Source organism: Notolabrus celidotus, chromosome 9 (assembly GCF_009762535.1).
Source record: "Notolabrus celidotus isolate fNotCel1 chromosome 9, fNotCel1.pri, whole genome shotgun sequence".
Lineage (NCBI taxonomy): Eukaryota > Metazoa > Chordata > Actinopteri > Labriformes > Labridae > Notolabrus > Notolabrus celidotus.
In genome coordinates this window covers 27,427,569-27,449,338 of record NC_048280.1, presented here as the reverse complement: position 1 = coordinate 27,449,338, position 21,770 = coordinate 27,427,569, and the positions used below count along the sequence as shown (strand labels likewise).

At 40.7% G+C, this 21,770-nt stretch overlaps 1 protein-coding gene across 1 annotated transcript in view; it reads left to right on the top strand.

The window, feature by feature from the left end:
• The first annotated feature begins 2,876 nt into the window (after positions 1–2,876).
• The window catches only part of fgfr1a (fibroblast growth factor receptor 1a), a 30,776-nt gene continuing 11,882 nt past the window's right edge, over positions 2,877–21,770 (top strand). Inside the window, 7 exon segments of the mRNA XM_034691723.1 lie at positions 2,877–3,539; positions 8,594–8,774; positions 15,458–15,700; positions 15,942–16,031; positions 17,476–17,648; positions 19,894–20,017; positions 20,948–21,138. Coding sequence (XP_034547614.1) covers positions 8,621–8,774; positions 15,458–15,700; positions 15,942–16,031; positions 17,476–17,648; positions 19,894–20,017; positions 20,948–21,138 — 975 coding nt within the window. The 5' untranslated portion in view covers positions 2,877–3,539; positions 8,594–8,620.

Genomic DNA, 21,770 nt, shown 5'->3' with positions numbered 1-21,770 from the left:
TCAAAGGTAGTCAGTGTTTTTATCTTGGTGTATTCACTGGTGTGATTTGTATTGAGTCTTTGTCTACATAGTATGTTGTTCTGTAGTCATCTCTTCTTTCACTTTCAATTCACCCTGTAACATATGATTCAAGTTGTCAAATGGTTTGAACTAACAGTTGATCAATAACAGTATTAGTTCTATCTTATCTGTATTCAAAGAAGTTGCACATGGTGTTACAGCATGCAGATATCCTCTTGTGTTTACTGATAAGAGCTCAGTTTGTGGCTTGTGTCACAGCCAATATAACAGTATTTGAAAATGTTTTCTTAGTAGAGTAGAAGAGTGGAATGGCATGTACTGATTTCAAAACACAGAGTTTTGATCTCCTCAAAGAAAGGTAAGTCACCTGGTTTTGTGCATGTCCTGAACACCTCGATGGGTTTACATAGCATGGGAGATGAAAGGCAAACACATGTTGAAAACACACATCTCTTTTTAGTCATCCCATACTGTACACATACTTTAATCTGTCCACCAAGCTGGGCTTCATGTGTCTCTGCAGCTTCAGTCGTCAATCACTTGTGACATGAAATCAAAGTCCATATGGGCTCTTCATATATGAACTATGTGTTTGATCAGGCAGAGCAAACTCATATTTGTGCTGAGCTGACAGAAACATTTGATATTCTGATGCTCTTTGAAATGCTGCCAAACCATATGATCTGTACTCCAGTATAGGTGGCTCGAACAGGAAGTTGATGAAAAGTGCTCACTTATAGTCAGTGAATTTACATACATGTTGCTTATCTCAAATCATGCACTGAAGGATTTCTTTCTCTTAATATTTGTATCCTCTAATTTTGTTAAACTTTGTCTTCAATCATGTGCCATTCCCTTGTGCCTCTTTGAGTTAATGCTTCTTTTTTTTATTTAGAAAGTGAAGTTGTGTTTCCACTGAGAGCTTTACTTCTCTGTAAAAGGTAATAAACATCTGACTGTTATTTATGTGAATAGCTGGAACTTTCCTCTCTCTCCCTCCCAAGTAAAATTGACACAAGAAAAACGATGTTTTTTGTTGAACTCTATACTTATACATGTGTGCTATTTCTTGAACTCCATTATCTGTTTTCTGACAAATTTGTAAAGCTTTTTTTTTTTTTAAATCAGGACTTTTATTAAATGAGTTTCTCAGTTATCAACCATGATTCTTAAAATAAAGCGCAGGAGTACTATGTTTATAGATAATCACAGTAGGCCTATTAGGCTTTGTGTTAAGGTTTTCAATCCCACAATGCAAAGAGCGTGGTGTGGAGAGTTTCTGTGGAGGTCTGTTGAGGAGGTGCTGTGGATGGCAGGGGGAGCCAGGTCCCTGCCAGCCCCAGCAGACCTGCGTCAAGCCGGAAACTAACAGCCTGGATAATATCGGAATTCCGGGTATTTCACATTCAAAATAAAAGTCCCTAGTTTATTCCAAAGTGAAGACGAATTGGCATTGTGTAGAGCAACAGCAAACATAGAGTTGGCCTAGCAATGGAATTTAAAAATCAGTGAACATCTTTTTAAAAATACTCACATTACAACACAAAATGTTATCACATTTGGATATGGCGACTAATGCTTCCAAATGAAGTTCCCTGCTATGACTCATTTTCTTACTCATTTGGTGTTTAATAAAATGAGTCATATTGCGAATCAACTTAATGTTACAAAGCAATACTAAGCATAACTGCTTCGCCATCTGACAAGCGCTCGTGGATTTCCAGTTTGATTGAATTGTGCCAGCATTTTTTTAATTGTTATTTTTTTGTTACCATTAAGAACGAACATCAATTAAACATATTTTTAACCCTCCTGTTACCCTTAAATTAACTAACATCTTTTATCCTTGGGGTCAATTTGACCCCAGCATTTTAAACCTCCAGAAACTGATTGTTACCCAGGTTTATGTGTCAGATACTTTATGTTTCTGTGTTGACTACCTTAACAGCCCTTTAAATAAAACATATTTCATGCATAAACATAATTTAAAGCATTTAGAAGGACTTTATTTGTAAAATAGAACATGAAACTGCTGCGACTTTGTCATGCTCTCGTCGGCCCTGCCTTGTTTCTATGTTATCAAAACATATGACACAGGACACATCATTGAATGTCTTTAGAGACATGGTGGCTGGAAACATTAAATCTCAATATAAAGGTTGGCGGTTCGATCCCAGCTCCTGCAGTCACATGTGGAAGTGTCCTTGGTTATAGTGACCTCAATATCATCCAGAACAAACAAAACAAATGTGTGTAGAATGCTGATATTTCTTATGTTATATACAACTAAAACAGCCTGGGGTCAAATTAACCCCAAGGAACACCGATGCTTTTTTTTTTTTTTTACAGGAAATTGGAACATATCAACATTTTAATTTTACGTTTTCCCATTTGTCCCCATTAAATTAGGAAAAGTCATAAAATATGATGCCAAAAAAAATATGTCGGTCATTAATTTAGAGACGTTAAACATTGAACGGGGTCCAATTGACCCCAAGGATAATAGGAGGGTTAAATGCATGCCCCAAAATAGAAATGTTCAGTTATTTTCCCTTCACTATTGCATTGAGTATTTTGTCTTAAAGGTGTTGCTTATTTTGGCACCAGTGAAACTAAAAAAAGAAGGGGGGTTTCGATCGCTGGGATATTTTCTCATGATGCAAAAATGTTAGTAGGGTGGATTTCACAGTGATAGCCATTTTTTTTTAATTAAAGTTGAGACATGTAGTACACTCAGTTGCTGTGTAGTTGCTGTCAAGCCACTGACTGATGCGCATTAGTCATATCGGCTTTTGTTTTGAAACCAGGGACCAGAAGTAATGTCTGTACTTGTATGCGCATTGACTAAAGCCCGGAGGATGCGCATACCCTCAGATTTAAGGGGGGAGGTTTGGAGCAGCCCGGACTCTCGTTGTTAAACAGCATTTCTCCGCCAGGAATGGTCCAAACACTTTCCAGGATTGATTTAACTACATATCTTTGGCTAAAACAAAACGACTCACAACATTTTGTGTGCGGACATTTTGTCAAAGAGAGTTGAACAACTTTAGGACTCAGTTTTCGGAGGTGAGGGGATTCATTTCATCGCGTTTTGGGATAAAGGGACTACATACAAACCAGCGCACAGGCTACACTCGGTGTTTCTCTGTTCAGGTTAGCGAAGTGAGAGAAAACAAACTTGACGAAGAAAAGAAACGAAACCCGGTGTTTGTGTTTCGAAAAAGCAAAGTTAACACCGTGTGGGAAGTTTCTTTTTTTTCTTCACCGCTCGGTTGATTATTGGGGTTTCTCCGGAGTTCGGGACATTCTTTCCCTCTGTCGCAGAAGTTTGGCTGAAATATGCGCAAACTTGTTGGCAAAACTTGAAAAGCTTGGAGTAAGTGAGCTTTGTAAACGGGCCACTCGTTTTTAAGTGGACATACAGTTTTGGAGGACGCTTTTATTCTGCATCCAATCTCAGCTCGGGAGTCTTCCTCATCTGAACAACACTGGCTGTTCCTCAGCCCACCGACACTAAGGTGAGTGTGCGTCCTGCTTCACTTTAATGTGTGTTTACGCGCTAAAGGTAGTTATGCTAGAGGTACTTTAGCACCGCATAAAAAATATATGATTGATCCCAACCACATGTGTTTCTTACGTGAATATAAACGTGCTCTAGAAATAAAATTGAATTACCCAAATTGTTTTAGCTTTTTGATGCACTTTGTTTCCTGCCTTGTAACCCCTCAGTCTCCTCCATGCTTGTAAATGAAAGAGTACAAACACCAACCTTAGAGCCCGAGGCCCAAATGTAGCCTGCAGTCCTGCTAAAAGAACTGCTTTGGTTTTTTATCTGCAGTCACAGCAGGCGCCTTTAATCAGATTAGATCATTTACTTGAAAAAGGACTCACCACATCAAGGCTCAAGCCTCGAAAGCAAATGTTCACACTGCAAATGAAGTTTGATTTCATGCATCTGTGGCACTTATGTGAGATTTAGTGTTGTCTTGTGAAACCTGTTTAGACAAGTGATTGTAAGTGTGTAATATCTCTGAAAGGGTTCCTGTTTTTGTCCCCTTTTCCATCCCACGAGTTATGTTTTCAGTCTTGCAGCCACATACAGGCTCAGACTAAACCAGCAAACATACAAAGTAAAGTTCACCCCACAACATTTCTTCTGTTCTTCCAAACCATGGCCTAAATTACATATTCAGGAACGCTCTGAGGTTGAACCACATCTTACAATTCTCAGAGGACGGCCATTATAAGTACATCTGTCATGAGGTCTGGGTCTGGAGAGGCCAGCCTGATGTTATGTAAAGCTCTAAATGTTATGATATAAAGGAAGAGGGAGAAGATGGATGGTTGAGGAAGGCAGTGTTTCCACAGGGAGTTCACCAGGAGGGGAAAAAAAGTTTTCCTGAAACATATAATGGGAAGTGAGGAACACAGCTGCCTATTAATTTACTCAGCTGCTCATGTGGCACTGGACATGATATATTTACTGTTATGAATCTATTGAGCAATGTGCTGTGGAATTAAATTTCCCTTGTAAGCTTTATGTGAGGCTAACTTTACTAACTACACATCCATCACTGTGTGATTTTTGTTGTTTTAAAGAGATGTAGGTTTTTAATCAGACACTTTGTCTAAATAGTAATGTCTACGGAGCTATAGGTTTTATTTCTCAACTCCATGCTGCAAACAAAAAAAACCTTTAAAGTCTCATTAGTGACTGAAGTGTCAACCAAATGGCAAAGTGTGAGATGGCTTCCACGTTATTTGTCTTTACATTTTGGTGTTATCTCTTGACACCTGAGCTCCCTCCGCAGCACGCTGGTACCAACCCTGGCTTCACATTGTGAGGCTGCAAAGAAAAAAAACAACAAAGTGTGTGTTTTTGTGAAAACAGTAGCCTTAGGGGAATGGTCTGATGCTCTTCTGTCCACTGAACTGCAGCCGTGTGCAGAACGGCCTGTAGCTGGCTGGGAGTGCAGAGTTAAACGGGGAGGGGGGGCTGCAGAATTTGGGAGCTGAGGAATTTTATGCATGGATGGTGGTGAACAGTAATTATGGTGCAGGCTATGTTATGGGTTAGGCCTGTAACCTTTGTCTTTGTATAATGACAGAAGCTAAATGTGTCTTGTGTGCTCTAATCTGTTTAGTTTAACCCCGTTCATCTGCCAGATTTTTAGTCAAGTGTTACCATGTCTTAAGAACTCACAAGAACAAGAGGGATTTTTGTACGGCTTTGCAATAAGAAAAAAGTTGAAATTTAAAAGTTGAAATTTTCTAAGCATTTACTTTTTAACAGCCATAAAACAAAGACACTTTACACCAGAAGAAGTAACATTTATTGTCTGGTTATTTCAGTTTTAGTCTACCCCAAAGGTTCTTGTTTGTTAAGTCAGCACTTAAGTCTGGTTAACTTTGAAGATGAATAGACCGTTATATCTACCAGAATCAGTAGTATTTAGATGTGTTTGTGTAGTTTTTCTTGATTTGGCACTGGTGGATAATAATATTTGATTTTTCAGAATATTGATGCTAATTGCGATTTTCATTTTTATTTATACTTTGGTTTTACTTATGTGTGTGCTAGGTTAAGATCTCTTTAATCATTTATGCCCATCATTTGTCATTGATTTCATACAGACCAAGTTTAGGGCTGTCGTCTTTTTATAACTAAAGCTTCAAAATAAGGCCAGTATTTCTCTTCACAGTTTAACGCCTGCTGTTGCCTTCATATTTAAAGTTTGCAGAACTCAGTTATCAAATAAAAGGGATCACTGCCGAACGCCCCTAATATTTTGATATTCGACGATTAACTGTAAGAATGCCAGTAGGGCAAGTAATCGGTTAATATTGATCATGAGCTATCAGTGAAAATTTTAATATTATATACATAGTGTGTTGACATCTATAGCAAAACAAAAATCCTAAAACTGGGTTGCAGCTGTGAACAAAAGTAGGAAAACTAAATGTTAATCCGATTAACCTTTTCTTGTCCGAGTCATTGAATTTCATCTGCGTTTAGGACGCCATGTTTCACCAAATTCTTAAAAATTTGTTGAATTTAATAAAGCGTTTTGTCTTTTGTATTCCTTTGAAAGGTAACTAAACCTGATACTAAAAGAAACAATGATGGTTGTGACACTATAGTAAGTGATAATATGACAATGGGATATTTTCAGAGACAGTCATCACACTTTGAAAATCTTGTGTCCCAGTGATAAACACATCACATAAACAACTCTAAATCTGAATCTGTTACATTTCCTGCAAATTGAAATGTATCCAGGATGTGTGCTAAAGGGGAGTTTGAAAAATCAAACTGTATAAGTTACAAGGGCCTGTGTCCACCATCTGATTTTTTCTTACAAACCAATGCAGTTTCGTGTTTTCAGAGCTTTGTGTCTAGTGCAGAAATATGCCCTCCGCGTCAGCTGTTTTTTTGTAGTTGCGCTCACAGTACTCTGTTGAACATAAGTCAACTTTTAGAACACTGTCACACTTTATTTAACTTCTGCCCCACCGACCAATCAAATCATGAAGGTGTGGGCCCTCCAATATCAATTTGGTGACAACAATGGTAGAGAAAAAACATCCTGGGTTGTTTTCATTGAGGGCAAAATGTCCAGCTGTAGGGCCGCTGCTATTGCCGGGACACGATTCTTTTAAATTGTTACCATGTTTTCTTAGTAAAGAGTTCTTGAATGAAAGTAAACATGATGTATACGGATGATACTGTCCTTACCTAGGGAAGTGGAAGTGCAAAAAGAAAACCTTTGTATCCTAGTAATACTTGACAGATGAGAAGTGGGTGCTGCTAGTGCAAAGAACGCTGTTAGTGGACACAGGCCCCAACTCTTTCTTTTGTGGTGTTTCTGTGCAGCAATTTCTTAAAACTGATTAACTGATGTGTATTCGTTTGATTTATGGTGAATGCTGAAATCGCATTGCCAATTTACCAGCCAAGCTCTAATATCAATATTAAATCAAACGACAATTGAGATAAATCAGCCAAAGAAGGCGTCTATATGTTTGATGCTTCTTCTTTTGCTAATTCTAATATTTATGATGAGCATATATTGGCCAACAATATCAGCCTGCTGACATGTCAGTCAGCCTCCCCTCAGAACGACTCCTTCATACAACTCGAGTGTTTGTGAAAATAGTAACACAAACTGTGTTTAACTCCTGCTCCCATGGGAGTTGATGACACAGTGATGTGTCATTCTTTAAGAAGCTACTTCCTCCTCTTTCAATTATTGACGGTTGCTGCTGTGACGAGGGTCGAGGGAACGCAGTCGTCCGCTCTCTTCGGCTCCTTCTGTCTGGCAGCAGAAGCACTTTCTTGGATTCCTCCCAAACACTGACTCACTGCTTACAGAGCGGCGATGACCAAGCTTCTTTATCCCCCTTGGACCCCCCTGGCCCAACTCAGCTGCTGGAACACTGGACCATTCTTGGAAAGTGAAATTGAATTGGTTTTTTAGGAGAACACAATGACTGTTTCTGTGACCAACACTCACACAAGCGATTACCTCTTAAAGGAAACCGCAGCTGCATCTGAACATAACTTTGTGTGAAATTGTAAACCAAGCCAGGGTTTCCTTGACCCAGATGTGACACTGTTGTTATTGTTGTTGCTGTCTAGAGCTGTCACCGACCTAAAGGAAGTAAAAAAACTTAAATAAGCTCTTCTTGGAGTCCTTTTGACAAATTGTGGGAGCAAATGGTTGCAGGGGAGGGGGGTCATTTTAGGCTCCAAAAACCAACTGTTAGGTGATAGATCTCTCAGCACAGAAATGATGGCCTGGCGGTCTCTCTCTACAAGGGTGTCACATAACCAGCTGTAGTTTTTTGGTCTTAAACAAATTCCTCAAGGGGGGTTATGGGGATTCGGGCCAAGTGTTAATCTCTGCAGCCAGATGCTGCAGAGGTGATGATGCGAGCAGATGTGCAGAAGAGGGTCACATACTGGTACAGCACTGTGCCCTGTTTGCTGAAGTCTCTGTATCATTGCTGGACTCCAACAGCAGAAAACATAACTTTGAAAGGCGCCGTCTGAGAGTTATGAGACTCTTGATGAGTTCAGACTTCAGACGTTACTTTGAAGTTTGCAAAAAAAAAACAATTAATTCCTCAGAAGTGAGCAGGATGTCTCAGTGTTTGTTTGCTTGAGCTATCAGAGCGTTTCTGGAGCTATGCAGTTTCTTATCTATGTTTTTGTACAAGAAGGCCTGAAAGCTGAAGTTCCCACCTTGAACCTTGTAGATGGACAGAATATCCTCTTCTTCCTTTTTGAAGAGTAAGGAATTTCCTTGTCAATGAAGGTACAGATTTTGACACATTATCCTGTTGGTTTCAGCTTTGAGGAGCCACAGAAAAGCTGTTTTGAAGATTTTATTTGGCCTGTTTTTGTTCAAGCATATCACAAGTTTATTTTTCATGTCTTTGTAAAAGCTGAAGTCCTTTATTAGACCCTGAATTAATGTGTCCTCTACCTCAAACTGACCTTGTGAAAGCATGAGAGTTATCCATGTAGTCATGCATTCATTGACTTCTCTTATTTTTGTATCTCTTTCAGTCGAGCACTGCTAATGCCCTGCTGCTGATGCCCCGTGGGTCTGAATGGAGTTCAAGTCGCAGAAAAGCCAGCGGATGTAGCTCCCTCAGCAGGATGCTGATGAGGCCAAGTTTACTTCTGTTTCTGACCTTATTTTGTCAAGTTTTAAGGACGCAGTGCCGGCCTGGCAAAAGTGATGAAGGTAAGACAGCTTCATAACTTCAAGCTACTTATGCTGTATTTGTGAGCTGTTTTTTGCTGGTTGCTATATTATTAGATATCAAGTAGCTGTTTGAACCTCTAAACTTATTAAGTCTGACTTATCTCGGCTCCTGCCTTGATAATCAAAGCTTTGTTCTTTGTACAGGAATGTTCCCCTAACTCAGTCCAGGCTTTGGTTGAGTCTGTCCTTTGTAGCGTCAGTGTTTCCTCCACCACCCCCTTTTCAGTCTGATGTTTGGACGCACTTCTCTGCGTCAGATGTAGCAAAACTCTGTTTCTGACTTTTAGTAACACCTTTTAAGATGTTACAGGCTAACCAAACCAGTCCACATGCTAATCTTTTTCCCTCTGAGCTTTTGGTCTAAGTATATTCTTTTCTTCTTAAAGTGAGGAGTGTAACTTTAAGTTTTTCCCTAAAGATCTTCGTCCGCCCTGGCTGTTGCACAACTGAAGTTCTGAAAAGGGGAAAGAGGCTGAAATCGAATCCTTAAAAATGTGTCTCTTGGAAAGAGTCCAGCAGCGTAATAGCTGCCTGGACTTGTGGGTAGATGGGTTTGGATGTTTACACTCTACAGTCGGAAGTGGAGAGCAGAAGAGAATATGATAAAGCACAGCATTATAATTAGAGTAATTAAGCAAGAGGGTCTCTCTTGGGCTTTAAGCCTTAAAATAAACTTGTTGCGGCTGTGTTTAAGCCGATAGTGGAACAGGGAGGAGTAAATGACTCCCATCTGTAGCCTGAGGGCAGCCCCACTACCCTGCAGTCCCTGCTCCTCTCCTTCTTTGTAATGAAAAGGTATTTGTTGTCACTGAGAGGGGAGTTAACTGCCAGGGAAACTATAAATTAGCCCTTTTAAAAAAAAAAAAAAAAAAAGAAAGAAGATGCTACTCTAAGCCCTCCCTTATCCTGGAGGATTGGGTTTCTGAAGGGAATGTTTGTCTTCTAAGGTGAGCCATAAATTTTCCGCGGGGTGGGGGAGGTCTGATGCAGTTACACTCCACCCTGTTCTTAATCACCAAATGGCCAGGTACTATCTATGCGCCTCTGTGCCTTTTCCCTCTGCTCCCCCACTGACTTCTGCTTGGGAATGCTTCACTTTCCCCCCACTCCCCTGCTGGGTGACGGATGGCTTCAGCTGTCGACAAACAATCACAGCAGAAGCATTTGGTTGCATTCCTTTTGTCTTGGTTAGGGAAACAAAATGATAGTATGGAAATGGTCATGTTTTATGCAAGCTCCTTTGTTTGTTGTGAGGCTTTTTTTTGTTGTTGTGTGATGTTCACATAAGAAAAGAATATTCAGAGTCATCTTATTGGATGTGGTCAGGGGTTACATGGGCAGCCGTTTGAAAATGAACACTAATTTTTGAATCTGTTATCATACCCTGGGTTTTAACATTTCAGGGTTAATGTGTTTGTGTTTTTTGGCCCGACAGTGAAATGTCAGGAAGTTATTTATATGGTGCTCTCAGAGGATTTGTTTGACTCAATGCTCTGTTGTCAGTCAAAGTAGACCAGCCTCTGACCCTTCAGTGGAGCTGCCACAGAACTGAGAAAGACTCTTTTCAGGAGGCCCAGAGGAGCTCAGCTCTGCTGTAGAATAACAAGTGAACCAAACTTAAAGGACAGTTTAACTTTTTACCTGCCAGCGTTGATTTTCACTCTAAATAAATGGCTTATATTAGTTAGCCATTGTGTTTTGTTACAGTGCGTAATCATGGTGAGGGTTTCACAGATCAACTTGTTGCTTTATTGTTCAGTGTGAAAGTCTGTGTTAGCAGGTTACAGAAAAACAAATGCTGAAAAAAAAAGAGTCTTCGATACCTGCTTTCTTCCTGTTGAAAAAAAATACCTTAACTGTTTTTAAAAATGCTTCATGTATACAACCATAATACACACACCTTGTCATGAAGCTATCCCCACGAGACCAAGATGATGATGATAGTTATCACAGTTCCATGCAGAGATAGCATTCTTTGGAAATACACCGATGTAACGGTTGATCATCGGCTGATATTTGCCCCACTGACAGATAATGGCAAATAATGTGCCGTACACCAATATCAGTGCAGATGTTCTTCTAATACTTTCTTTTGTCTCTACATAATTGAATGCTGGTAAGCTAGACGACCTACCTAACGGCTGACTCAGGGACAAAATTTTTGTTGGGCAGAAAAAGTCAAACTATGAAGGAAAATGTCCAAAGTATGACACTGAGAAAGATCAACAACATGCAGTGTGTGAGACATGTTCCAGACACAGAGAAAACAAAGAAGTAATACAAAAAACATGATATCAGCCATTGGCTGGATTGTTTTTAAAATATGAGTATTGGTATCTGCCCTGACTTTCACAATCAGCACATCTGTAGTAACACTAAGAGCATGGAGCACTAACTTGTTGTGGTTGTTTTGAAATAGCTGGTCCACAGGCATGTGTACAACCTCCCACATAGTTTATATAACAGGCAAACACTTCAATTGACATCTCAAGAAAATGATCACAAACTCTGCTCCTGTGTTGCAAACATCAGAGCTGCCTATGCAAAGTACTAACACAGCAAACTTAGATATGATGATGAGTGTGGTCATACAAAAACAGATCTCAACACAACAACAACACAAGTGTTGGATTCCTTTGCCAGACTGTGTTTCTGGGTGTCTGAATCAACTGTTGTGACTTTGAATTTTAAAAAAGAGAGGTTTAAGTATTACATTTAGGGAATAATGAAAAACACTCATCCCCTTAATTACCACTAATGGATAATGGTTGAGTATTGAATAGATGGAAACTTCTGGTTAAGAATAAGCCAAACTTTTTAAGCATTTAGATTAGGATGGTTATTTTTCCATGAAGCTTGATGCTCCAAACACTAAATATTACTGAGTCCACACTGTGCTTAAACAGAAGTTACAGCTTAAAAACAACCAAATGTCTTCTGTAATCCTCATAATTATTTTCAGGGAAATCTGGTGACTATAAAACTAGATTAATGCATTCTTCTGGGAGGTTCTGTTTTTCCTGTTTGTCCATTAGAGCTGTAAAGTGAGGCTACATGTAGCTGAACTCATTTGAATGACACTGGAACAACTTTGCTGTGCTCAGTAATCCTCGTAGCTCCTGAGTGTTAATCCATGCTGATTGTCAGCAGCTCATTTAGGAATGAAAAGCTCCTCCACTGGAGAGCTTTCAGTAGGGACACTCACTCTGTGGATGTTTTGGGCTTGCTAATAGGCATTGTCCTATTTGTCCTGCTAGTCCTTTCTTTTGTCTCCAATCAATCCCCCCTGTACGTCACCACCCCTCATTCTGCTGTGGTTAAAGGGAGCTGGCTGCAACCATTTCCCCCCCGTTTGTGCCACTGCAGCAGAGCTTCAACCAGGCGGACTTCACTGCATTCAACCATCACTGCAGTGAGAGCAGGAAATCCCAGAAGTCATTCACGCGGCATATTGCTTCCTATCTCGTAGCCAGAGAAGGTTCCTGAGACTGGCGCCAACTTTTCCCTTCTGTTGGTCCTGGGTTTACAGACTAGTGAGCTTTCCTCCCTGTGTTTTACCTCAGTGCTTTCTCCTGCACAAAATTCCATTCATGATTTATGTAATTAGGCTGATTTTGAGCTACGTCAATCAATTCTTTCAAGTGGTTGGAAGAACACACGACAGAGTGTTCCAGATGGGTTGCTTTCTGAAAATATGCCCCGTAATCCATTTTAATCCAATCACAGCAGCAGGAGGATTAATTAAGATGAAACACAGTCAGATTCAAAGGAATTGCTAAAAAAGTGGCTCATACCTCTGCCGGAAGTGTTTACTAAAAGTTTGGTTTGGGTTAGACACATTTGTTGCTCACATTTTCACTCAGGAATTATGTTGCTTCATGTTTTTTTTTTTTACAGTAGTGGAGTTGATCTAAGTGTGTTGTGTTGATCACACTCAGTTTAAAGTAGGTTGTCACAGGAGCACAAATGGTCTGACTGTGGCCTACAATAAAGCCACAAGCAAATTTAACAGCTTTTATGGGCGTTTTATGATGTCTGCAGCCAGATTAACAGCTGGGATGTTGACACAGTCTTATCAGTGGCATCTCCATTTAGAGGGCAGGGACAAAACACACACTCAGTCCCCCCCCCCCACACACAGCGCAGAGCGAGACCTTGCGTTTAAAGCCGTGTGCAGGTTTGATATCTGCAGCCCATCACTGCGTGCCTCCTCTGCTTTCCCCCGTTTGGTTTTGTTATTGAGGAGAAAGTTGATCCTACCCCCTGGCCCCTTTTCCTGCTGGGATTAAGGGCCTGTCAGACATATGTGATCCAGGAAATACCTTTACTAGGCCCAAGTGGGGTCACCATAGCAACTGGCACTAGAACCTGCCGCTGCAGGCCCCGGCTAGCTCCCGCTCCTCTGCACATGCTCAGTGCTCGCTCTTCCCTTTTATTGTTAGGAGGCCTTTGTTGTGATGGAGGGAGGGATTAGTCAGGTCTGCTGATGTTGTCCTGAGGTTATGCTGTATAGATATGCTTCCTGTTGTGAGGAAGTACGTGCACAAACACACAGTGTGCCCTGAGTTTGCTTCAGAGCAATCTCATCTGGAGGGATAGCTTACAGCAGGACTTCTAGTTTAGATTTTGTGGGTTTAAAGTCTGAAGAGACTGTGGTGTCAAGATTTAAGTTACACTTCTTCATAGGTTTTAACTGTGTGACGCTGTTTGACTGAAAACACAATTATTAAACTTAAGCTGAAACAATAGTAAAGTCTGATAACTAACTTTTCGTCCAGCATCAAATGTTAGACATTTTGATAATTCATCAATAATTGGAGTTATCTTTTAATAACAAAGAAATGAAACCATATTCGTATTTATGTTGCAGATGTGAAGAGGGCATCATGAGTACAGGATGAGTACATACTGAATGTAATCATTAGTTATAGACCTAATTTAAGACGGATACCTGATTGCTAATGTTATATCTGTCAGCTTGAGAAACAATTTTGTATTACAAGTGTTCTGGTTTCTTTTCGTAATCCTTATATTGTTGACTTATAATGTTGTAATGATCGGGCTGTGCTTGCATGCAGTAAAGTATGTTGACTTATGAAAGAGCAACAGAACAAAGGCAGAACACTCTGAACTCATCAGCTGTAATTTAGCGTTTTTAGCCTCTTTCTTCAGCCTTTTAAAAAGTGTCTCTGAATTTATTGACAGACATTTGTTGATCAGGGGGGTGTGTGCAAAATAATCACTTAAGCTGCCATGATTGGTCACATATAGTTTAAGCTTGAAAGAGCGAGCGCCTCTCGTGAAAAGAAAGCAGTGAAACTAATAATAAGACGTTGCGCTCAGAAGAATTTAAAAACACTTCCGCATCTCTGCATAAACATCCCTGGTGTGTCTCTCTGCCCTCAGTTTCACCTGCATTATTTACAACCACAACAACATTTCAAATTCACAGATTGGGATATACAAAGTTGTTTTTTTGAGTTCTGCTGGCTCTCATTGAAATATATAAGTTAGGTTCACGTCTGTTGGACAGTCAAAGAGCAGTGGAGAGAGATGGCAAAGTCACCTTGCCTCTTTTATGTTTTCTTATTTGCTGGACAGAAAGAAGGCATATTCCCCCTAAAAAATATCATAGCACACTCCTCTTGGATTATAAGTGATTATTAAGATGTCATATTTTTAAAGTGTTCTGCAACATTAAAGAACGGAGGAAGGAGTGCTCCTGGACAAAAAAAGGTCTATGTTTGAGGTGCAAGTTGAAGTGCACTATGTATCATTTATCATGACACTCGTATCGTGAGGTCCTTGCTGAGAGATAAGCAGAAACATCCTCTGGATCTAAAACCTACAGACAGCAGTATACAAAGCTTTTACAAATACACAATTCATATCTTTCTGCTCACTGTACCAGAGGCCCTTAGATTGTAGACGTGTTACCAGAGTTTAAATCGGCATTTAAATATATACCATGGTTCTGTCTCAATGTCTATAAGCTGTGGTCGCTAACTTGATGAGAGTACCTTGTTTCCCTTCTTGGCATGGATGTGCGATCCTAAAGCAAGAATGTCAAATAAGTTGTCCAGTGGCGATCTTTACCTTTGTAACTAGACAGACAACACCATTGTGATGGACAACGTGTCAGCATAATTGGGTTACTCCTCCCCCCCTGTCGACTCTGTAGTCATTTAGAACAGGGGGGCTCAGGTGTCTGGCTCTGTGACACCACCCCTTTCTTCAATCCCCTAATTGAATTTCACCTTCCTCTCCAAAGTAGCTCCCTGCCTGCCTGACGATGGGGCCTGACTAATTTGGGATTTGATTTAATTTGTGGGAGAGGTAAAGTGGGCTGTTTGCTGGGAGGAAATCAAAGAGGGACTTCTCTGCTGGGCCCTGTTTTATGATAGAAGCACGCTTTTGTAGTGTCTGGAAACAGGCACAGTCTTGTTTTGTGTCAGAGCTCTCTGAACATTTGAGACCCTCTAATTCCCCTCAGTTACAGGTCTCGTCAGGTTTGTTAAAAAAGCATTGTTTTTTATCTTAGTGTGTGGGACTTTCTCTGTGTATCATCTCCTTCAATCAAGCCAAAGGAATGATTTTTCCTGTGTTAACATAAATAACTGAGCTGTTCAAAATGAACCACGTCCTATTATTTTTCTTGGCAGTCTGGGTGGAAGCCCCGCCAGAGCAGTTCACGCTCTACCCCGGGACTCGTCTGGATCTGAGCTGCTCTGCCAAGGACTCCCTCCAGGCGGTCAACTGGACCAAAGACCACGTTGCACTTGTGAATGGAGAGCACACCCGCATTCACAACGACCAGCTGGAGATCGAGAGTGTGGAGCTGACCGACTCCGGTCTGTACATCTGCACCAGCTCCGACAATCACAGTGTCTTCTTCAACGTCACAGGTAGAGCCACAGAGACGGCACAGATTGTCTTCAGCAGCATTTTGTTTTTGTTATTGTTTGTGGTGGAAGTCATAGTAATACATCAAAACAACTAAAGCTTGTGTATTAACTGCATATATTGTTGGTAGTGTTGTGTTCTTTTTTCATACAAATCTTCAATATTGTATCACCAAGTAAACAGCACATGGATCTGTTAAAACTGAGTTGGATTTGGCCTAACAATAACTTACTGTCTCCCCAGTTGATCCCCTGGCCTCCAGTGAGGATGATGATGAAGATGAAGAGTCCTCATCAGAGGAACACAAACTGTTGGGCAGTCAGAAGCTGATGCGTAAGTGTACCGATCTCCTCACGTTACTAATGCTACTGCAACAAATGGTCATTACCCGCTCGCCCAGTGTCACAGGGTTATGAGTAATTGTCATGCTCAGTGATTTAAGAGCTTTATGATTCAATTATGGGTATGGGTCACATTTGGGTGAATCATTTCACTCTGAATCAGAGGGTTTTTCACTACCTCAGTGACAGCTTCTACATGAGGAATGTCCGACCAGTGACTCGCTGTGGTTAACCTTAGATGTCTTCCAATTTGTCTATCGAGTAATTAAGGCACTCAGGCTTCATCATCCAGCTTCTGCTGCCCACTCTGACCACAGAAATTCACCACACATTCAGCTTTCACTCAAACGCACATAGTTTTATTTTCCCCTGACATGACACAAAACAAATAGCTTAACTATAACATTTTTAAAGCCACAGCACCTTCTGTTTGATAAAAAGAGAAACAGAACTGTGCTGTGCTGTGCTGTGCTGTGCTGTGCTGTGCTGTGCTGTGCTGTGCTGTGCTGTGCTGTGTGGATCTTGTGGATGTAAATGAGAAAAAAACATTGGTGTAACATGTACAACCACAATTCCCAAAATGTTTGGACACTGTGTAAAATGTGAATAAGAACCAAATGTAATAGTTTGCAGATCATTTAAATCTGATATTAATTTGACAACATATCAAATTTAGAAACTGATCGATTTTATTGTTTGATGAAAAATATATGCTCAATTTTAACTTGCTGCCAGCAACACACTCAAAAAGGTGGGACATGTAAAACAAACACTGATGGAAAAAGTTCTGTAATTCCAAAATAACAAGAAAATAACCACCTGGAGCACCAAGAATCTTTTTTATTTAACCTTTTACTCAGCATCCAAACTTTTTAAGAACTGGGGTTGTATTATGTAATCCACTGTCTGCATCGTACACTTGCTTTGTGTGGAAGCAAGTTGTGAGTTTCAAGGCTCCTTTCTTTTTCAAATGAATTAGGATTGATAGCTATGTTGTTGACATAAAACAAAATACTGCTATTTAATAGTGTATTAATTGGCTTCTTGAGAGTTTGCCATCTCTTTTGAATTGGCGGAGGCTCAATCAATAACAGGATATGTTGTGCTTTAGAGGATACTCCCAGTGCATCCTTCACAACCCTGGAAAGAAGGACGGATTTGAGAGAGCCTTCAAATTGGGACAACCTATGAAGCTCCGCTCTCAGTTCATCTTGAAATGTGCCCTTTGAAGGATGCAGCAGCTGAATTGGGACACAGCTAGTATCTTATATCCTGTAAAAAAAAAAAGACTTTAAGGCTGAGAGCGTCACAAAAACAGTCTACCTTTATTTATTTTTTATGATGTCTAGTTTAAGGAAACACACTGTTTTGTTTATCTCTATCAAAGACATAATTCTATCTGTTGCTCTTCTTCTTTTTTTCTGTTGTTTCTGTAGCGATGGCCCCACAATGGGCTTTTCCGGAGAAAATGGAGAAAAAGCTTCATGCCGTTCCAGCCAGTAAGACCGTGAAGTTTCGATGTCAGGCCAACGGCAACCCGACTCCCACTCTGAAATGGTACAAGAACAGCAAGGAGTTCAAGAGAGACCATCGCATCGGAGGCTTCAAGGTAAAAGATATAAACATTTAGCACCTGCTGTCCCCCTCTGCTGCTTCTTAGTGACAGGACACTCTTTTAGCATTTCTTATTGAATCACAACAAACTCATTCAGTGTGATTGGAGATGTGCCAGTGATCTCATCCCCACATTAGCTCACCACCCCCTCCCCTGGAGTAAGAAACGGTTCCTGCAAGTGAGAAGCAGAGGCAAGTTTCATGTCTGACCTCAAAAACAATGCAAGATGAAACCTAAAGCCACAAAAGGGAACGCTGTGCCATAAGAATATAAAAAAAATAACCTCCAGGTGGGCAATCCTAGCCATCCGCTTGGATGAAGATAACATTGGCTGTCCTCATTCTGGGTATCGGTGCATCATCTTTTCTGAAATGATATGTCCACACAACTCTGATACCTTCCATATCTGATATATGATGTGTGGAGTGTGATAACTCTTTGTAAACGTCTTCCTGTTTCGAGGCGGACGGTTTTCAAATGTGACCATAACTGCTGATAAACTGTGAGGTTGTAATATTTGATAAGACACTTTATTGCACTCTCTGGATTTACTCAGGAGAGGTTTGGACCGGATCTATTATAAACTAGTTTCGATCATCACCCTTTACTCTAAATGACACCATGGCCCATTTCAAAGACAAGTATAATTAATCAACTACAGATTATTGTAGCCTCAAGGAAGTTATTAAAGACGGGCACTGTAACAGTTCACAGAGATAAGATGATGTTGTAGTAATCTTACTCAATTTATTGTTTATAATTTTTATCCTTTTTTGGGATACTGCTGCATATATTTACGCATTGAAATGTTTGCTAACAAAAAATTCAGTAGAAGTGCTTAAAAGTCAAAAACGAAGGCAGAAAAAAAAAAAAAAAGTAGCATTAATGGAAAGTTCATTGACAGGTTATTATATCTAAGGCGTCTGTATATATTGCCTTGTGTACCGTAACACTGACTTGTGAATGAATGCCTGCAATCAGTGGCGGTTGTCTCACAGGTGCACGATGTGTGTGTGTGTGAGACTCCTCTTCCCCCCGCATCTGCTCTTCCCATCAAGGTGTAGGCCAGTCCAGCCTTGTCTCGTGCTTCCCCAGCCCATCTTTCTCTCCAGCTGGGACACATTTAGGAGTTTCCTCTCAGCTGCCTGGTCCCTTCGCCCCCCCACCTGAGCCCCCCACCCAGCCAGGCAGCACACTTCACCATCTGGCTGCTGTTTTTTTAAGTCAAGGTGCAGAGGTCTGCATCAGCGGCCGTGGACGTCTCTCATCCCTCCCACACTTTTTCTTTTATGGCCAAGCTTCTATTGTTCATACAGTCTGCATGGAGACGTGCAGGAGGGGGGAAATAATGTAGACCACATGTATATGAAGCCAAGCACAACACATCTGGCAGCAGGCAGCTGGACGCCTTCATCGCATTTTTAGCTAAATGAGGGAAACCGTATGGCTCACTTTGTGTATATGCATGTTTGATGTTGCCATTGCCTTAGAGGTCTGCTGGTTAATCACACACTGCCGGTCTTGGCAGATTTATGGAAGAAAAACTATAACATGTCTCTGAAAAAAGAGCCAGACACCAGTCTGTGCTAATAAGACAGGTTGGGGCAGATTTATATAAAACATGTACACATTTTTCCTCTGGCCTTTGTGTGGTGGGACAAAGATCCGCTGTTTAAAACATGGGGTGGTGTCACAGGAAGAGGGAGCAGTGAGTGATCTTGTTATCAACACATCATTGAACTTGTTAGGCTTGGCTTTAAATTGAGCAAAATTAGATTTACAGCAATTTAAACTGGAAGAAAGCAGATGGAGAAAAATGGGCTCTTTAGAGCTTTTGCTGTTTGATGCAGAACTGCAGTCATTAATGTCCCTGTGGCACCCTACTGGACTTTTTTGAACGCTCATTAAATTTTACTGATAACATCCTAGCTTTAGTATCATTTTTGAGAGGTTGAAGGTAAGTAAACACCAAAAACAGGAGGTGTATTAGCTCGTATTTCTTTACACATTTGAAACAAACAAAGGTACTTACTATCCTCAATGCCCATCACAACCCAGACATTTGGAAGGATGGGGATACATGGGCAGTGAAAGACAGTGCATCACTGGGGTTATCAAGCAGGTACCTCCCTTTACTGGTGTTTCTGTGTTTCAAGAGAGTGTGTTTTAAAATGTTGTATTTGTGCTTTCCTACTTATGTGTAAGTTATATATTTCTTTTGATGTATGTCATCCTTCAGGTCCGTGACCATATGTGGACCATCATCATGGAGTCTGTAGTCCCCTCTGACAAGGGAAACTACACCTGTGTGGTGGAAAACCAGTATGGCAGCATCAACCACACATACCAGCTGGATGTAGTCGGTGAGTGTTGACTGTAATCACATTGTTTGATTGAACAAACCTTTACAGGAAATCTTCACAGGGGTTAAGTCAGCTGTTGAATATTCACAAGGCTTCAGTGTCAGATTTAATACAATTAGGAACCAGTTCAGCTGATTGTCGAACAAACTGTGATTACTTATTTCTAAAGCTCCTGGTCTAAGAGGGAAGACCAGGTTTTTTGCTGTGACATTTGATAAATGAAGTATTTGGACTTGTGTTGTGAGTGATGAATCCATGTAGTAGTGATTACTCCTCTAGGACCTGTTCTGTCTTGCTTATTTACCATCAGTTCTATAAATCACAGTCTTGCCTCCTCCGTCACTGCTGTCCCTTGGGTGTAGCCTGACCTCAGCAGAGGTCTAGGCCCTGATGAGCAGCGGGTTGCTTCACTGAGGGGAGAGTTTTTGTTTGCTATATCCTCAGGGACTTCTTGGCCAGAAAACCCTGGACAGTTGACTTTCTGCCAGATCCCTCGACTGTAACTTTCCTCCAGAGAGTTATCAGTCTTGTAAATGGAGCCACAAGAACATTTCACTTCACAGTAACCGCTTCAGTTTAGACACTCAACTTTGTTACCCATCTATTGTTGCCAACTTTTAATGATTGCACAAGCAGCATATATCAGATGAAATAGCTACTTAACTCTCCCTACACAAGATTATAGTCTGTGACTTTAAAAATTATACAGCATCCGATCAAATTATAAAGGAGGCCTTGTTTACCATCTACCCCGGCCTCTTCCAGTAACACCGCTATTGACGTGATAGTTTTATTTGGCTGGTGTTTAAAAGTACACACAGCTGACTGACTTTCAAACCGCTGCACGTGTTTATCTTTCCCGTGTTTGCTCCAGCGCTCGCTCACCGAACGTCTACCTTATCATTCATGTGTGTTTGGGTTGTGTTGCAGAGCGCTCTCCCCACAGGCCAATCCTCCAGGCTGGTCTGCCGGCTAATCGCACTGCAGTGGTTGGCAGCGACGTGGAGTTTGAGTGTAAGGTGTTCAGCGACCCTCAGCCTCATATTCAGTGGTTGAAGCATATCGAGGTCAACGGGAGCAGAGTTGGTCCTGATGGGTTGCCGTACGTCCGAATTCTTAAGGTAGGAGCTCACCGTGACCAAAACCCGCCAAATGATTCTACGTGAAGTCTTAGTTGTATCGCTGAGTAGGAAATGGAGGGGTTTGAAGTAATAATAATAACGATAGTTCCTTTTTTTTAATAATGCACTTTACATTTAAGCAAATCCCAAAGTGCCAGTATACAGGGGTGGATCCAGACTGCTTTGATAAGGGGTTTTCCCACAGAGACACTGGCTTATGCAGGGGTGGCATGAAATATGTGCATTTATTCATCCTCTCTACCTTCTCTTATCCTAACTATGCTAGATATAGAGTATCATTAAGATGTAATATTCCTGAGTATTTTTTTACTTTAAAAAGTAACACAACAGAGCAACATTTCAATATTCTAAGCTGAATCATATAAGGACTCATTCCTTGCCACCCTTTGGATCTGCAACCGTCAGTATTGCAATTTAAAATAAAATATGAATTTTATTATGTTATTGTATTTCTGAATGTATCCTACATCATTGAAAATGTCATGAATGCTTTCCTCTAGTTTGATTCTGTTTCTGCTGTTTTTTTCCCATGATGCACATGCCATGTTTTTATTTCCAGCATTCTGGGGTCAATAGCTCGGACGCTCAGGTGCTGACCCTCTACAATGTGA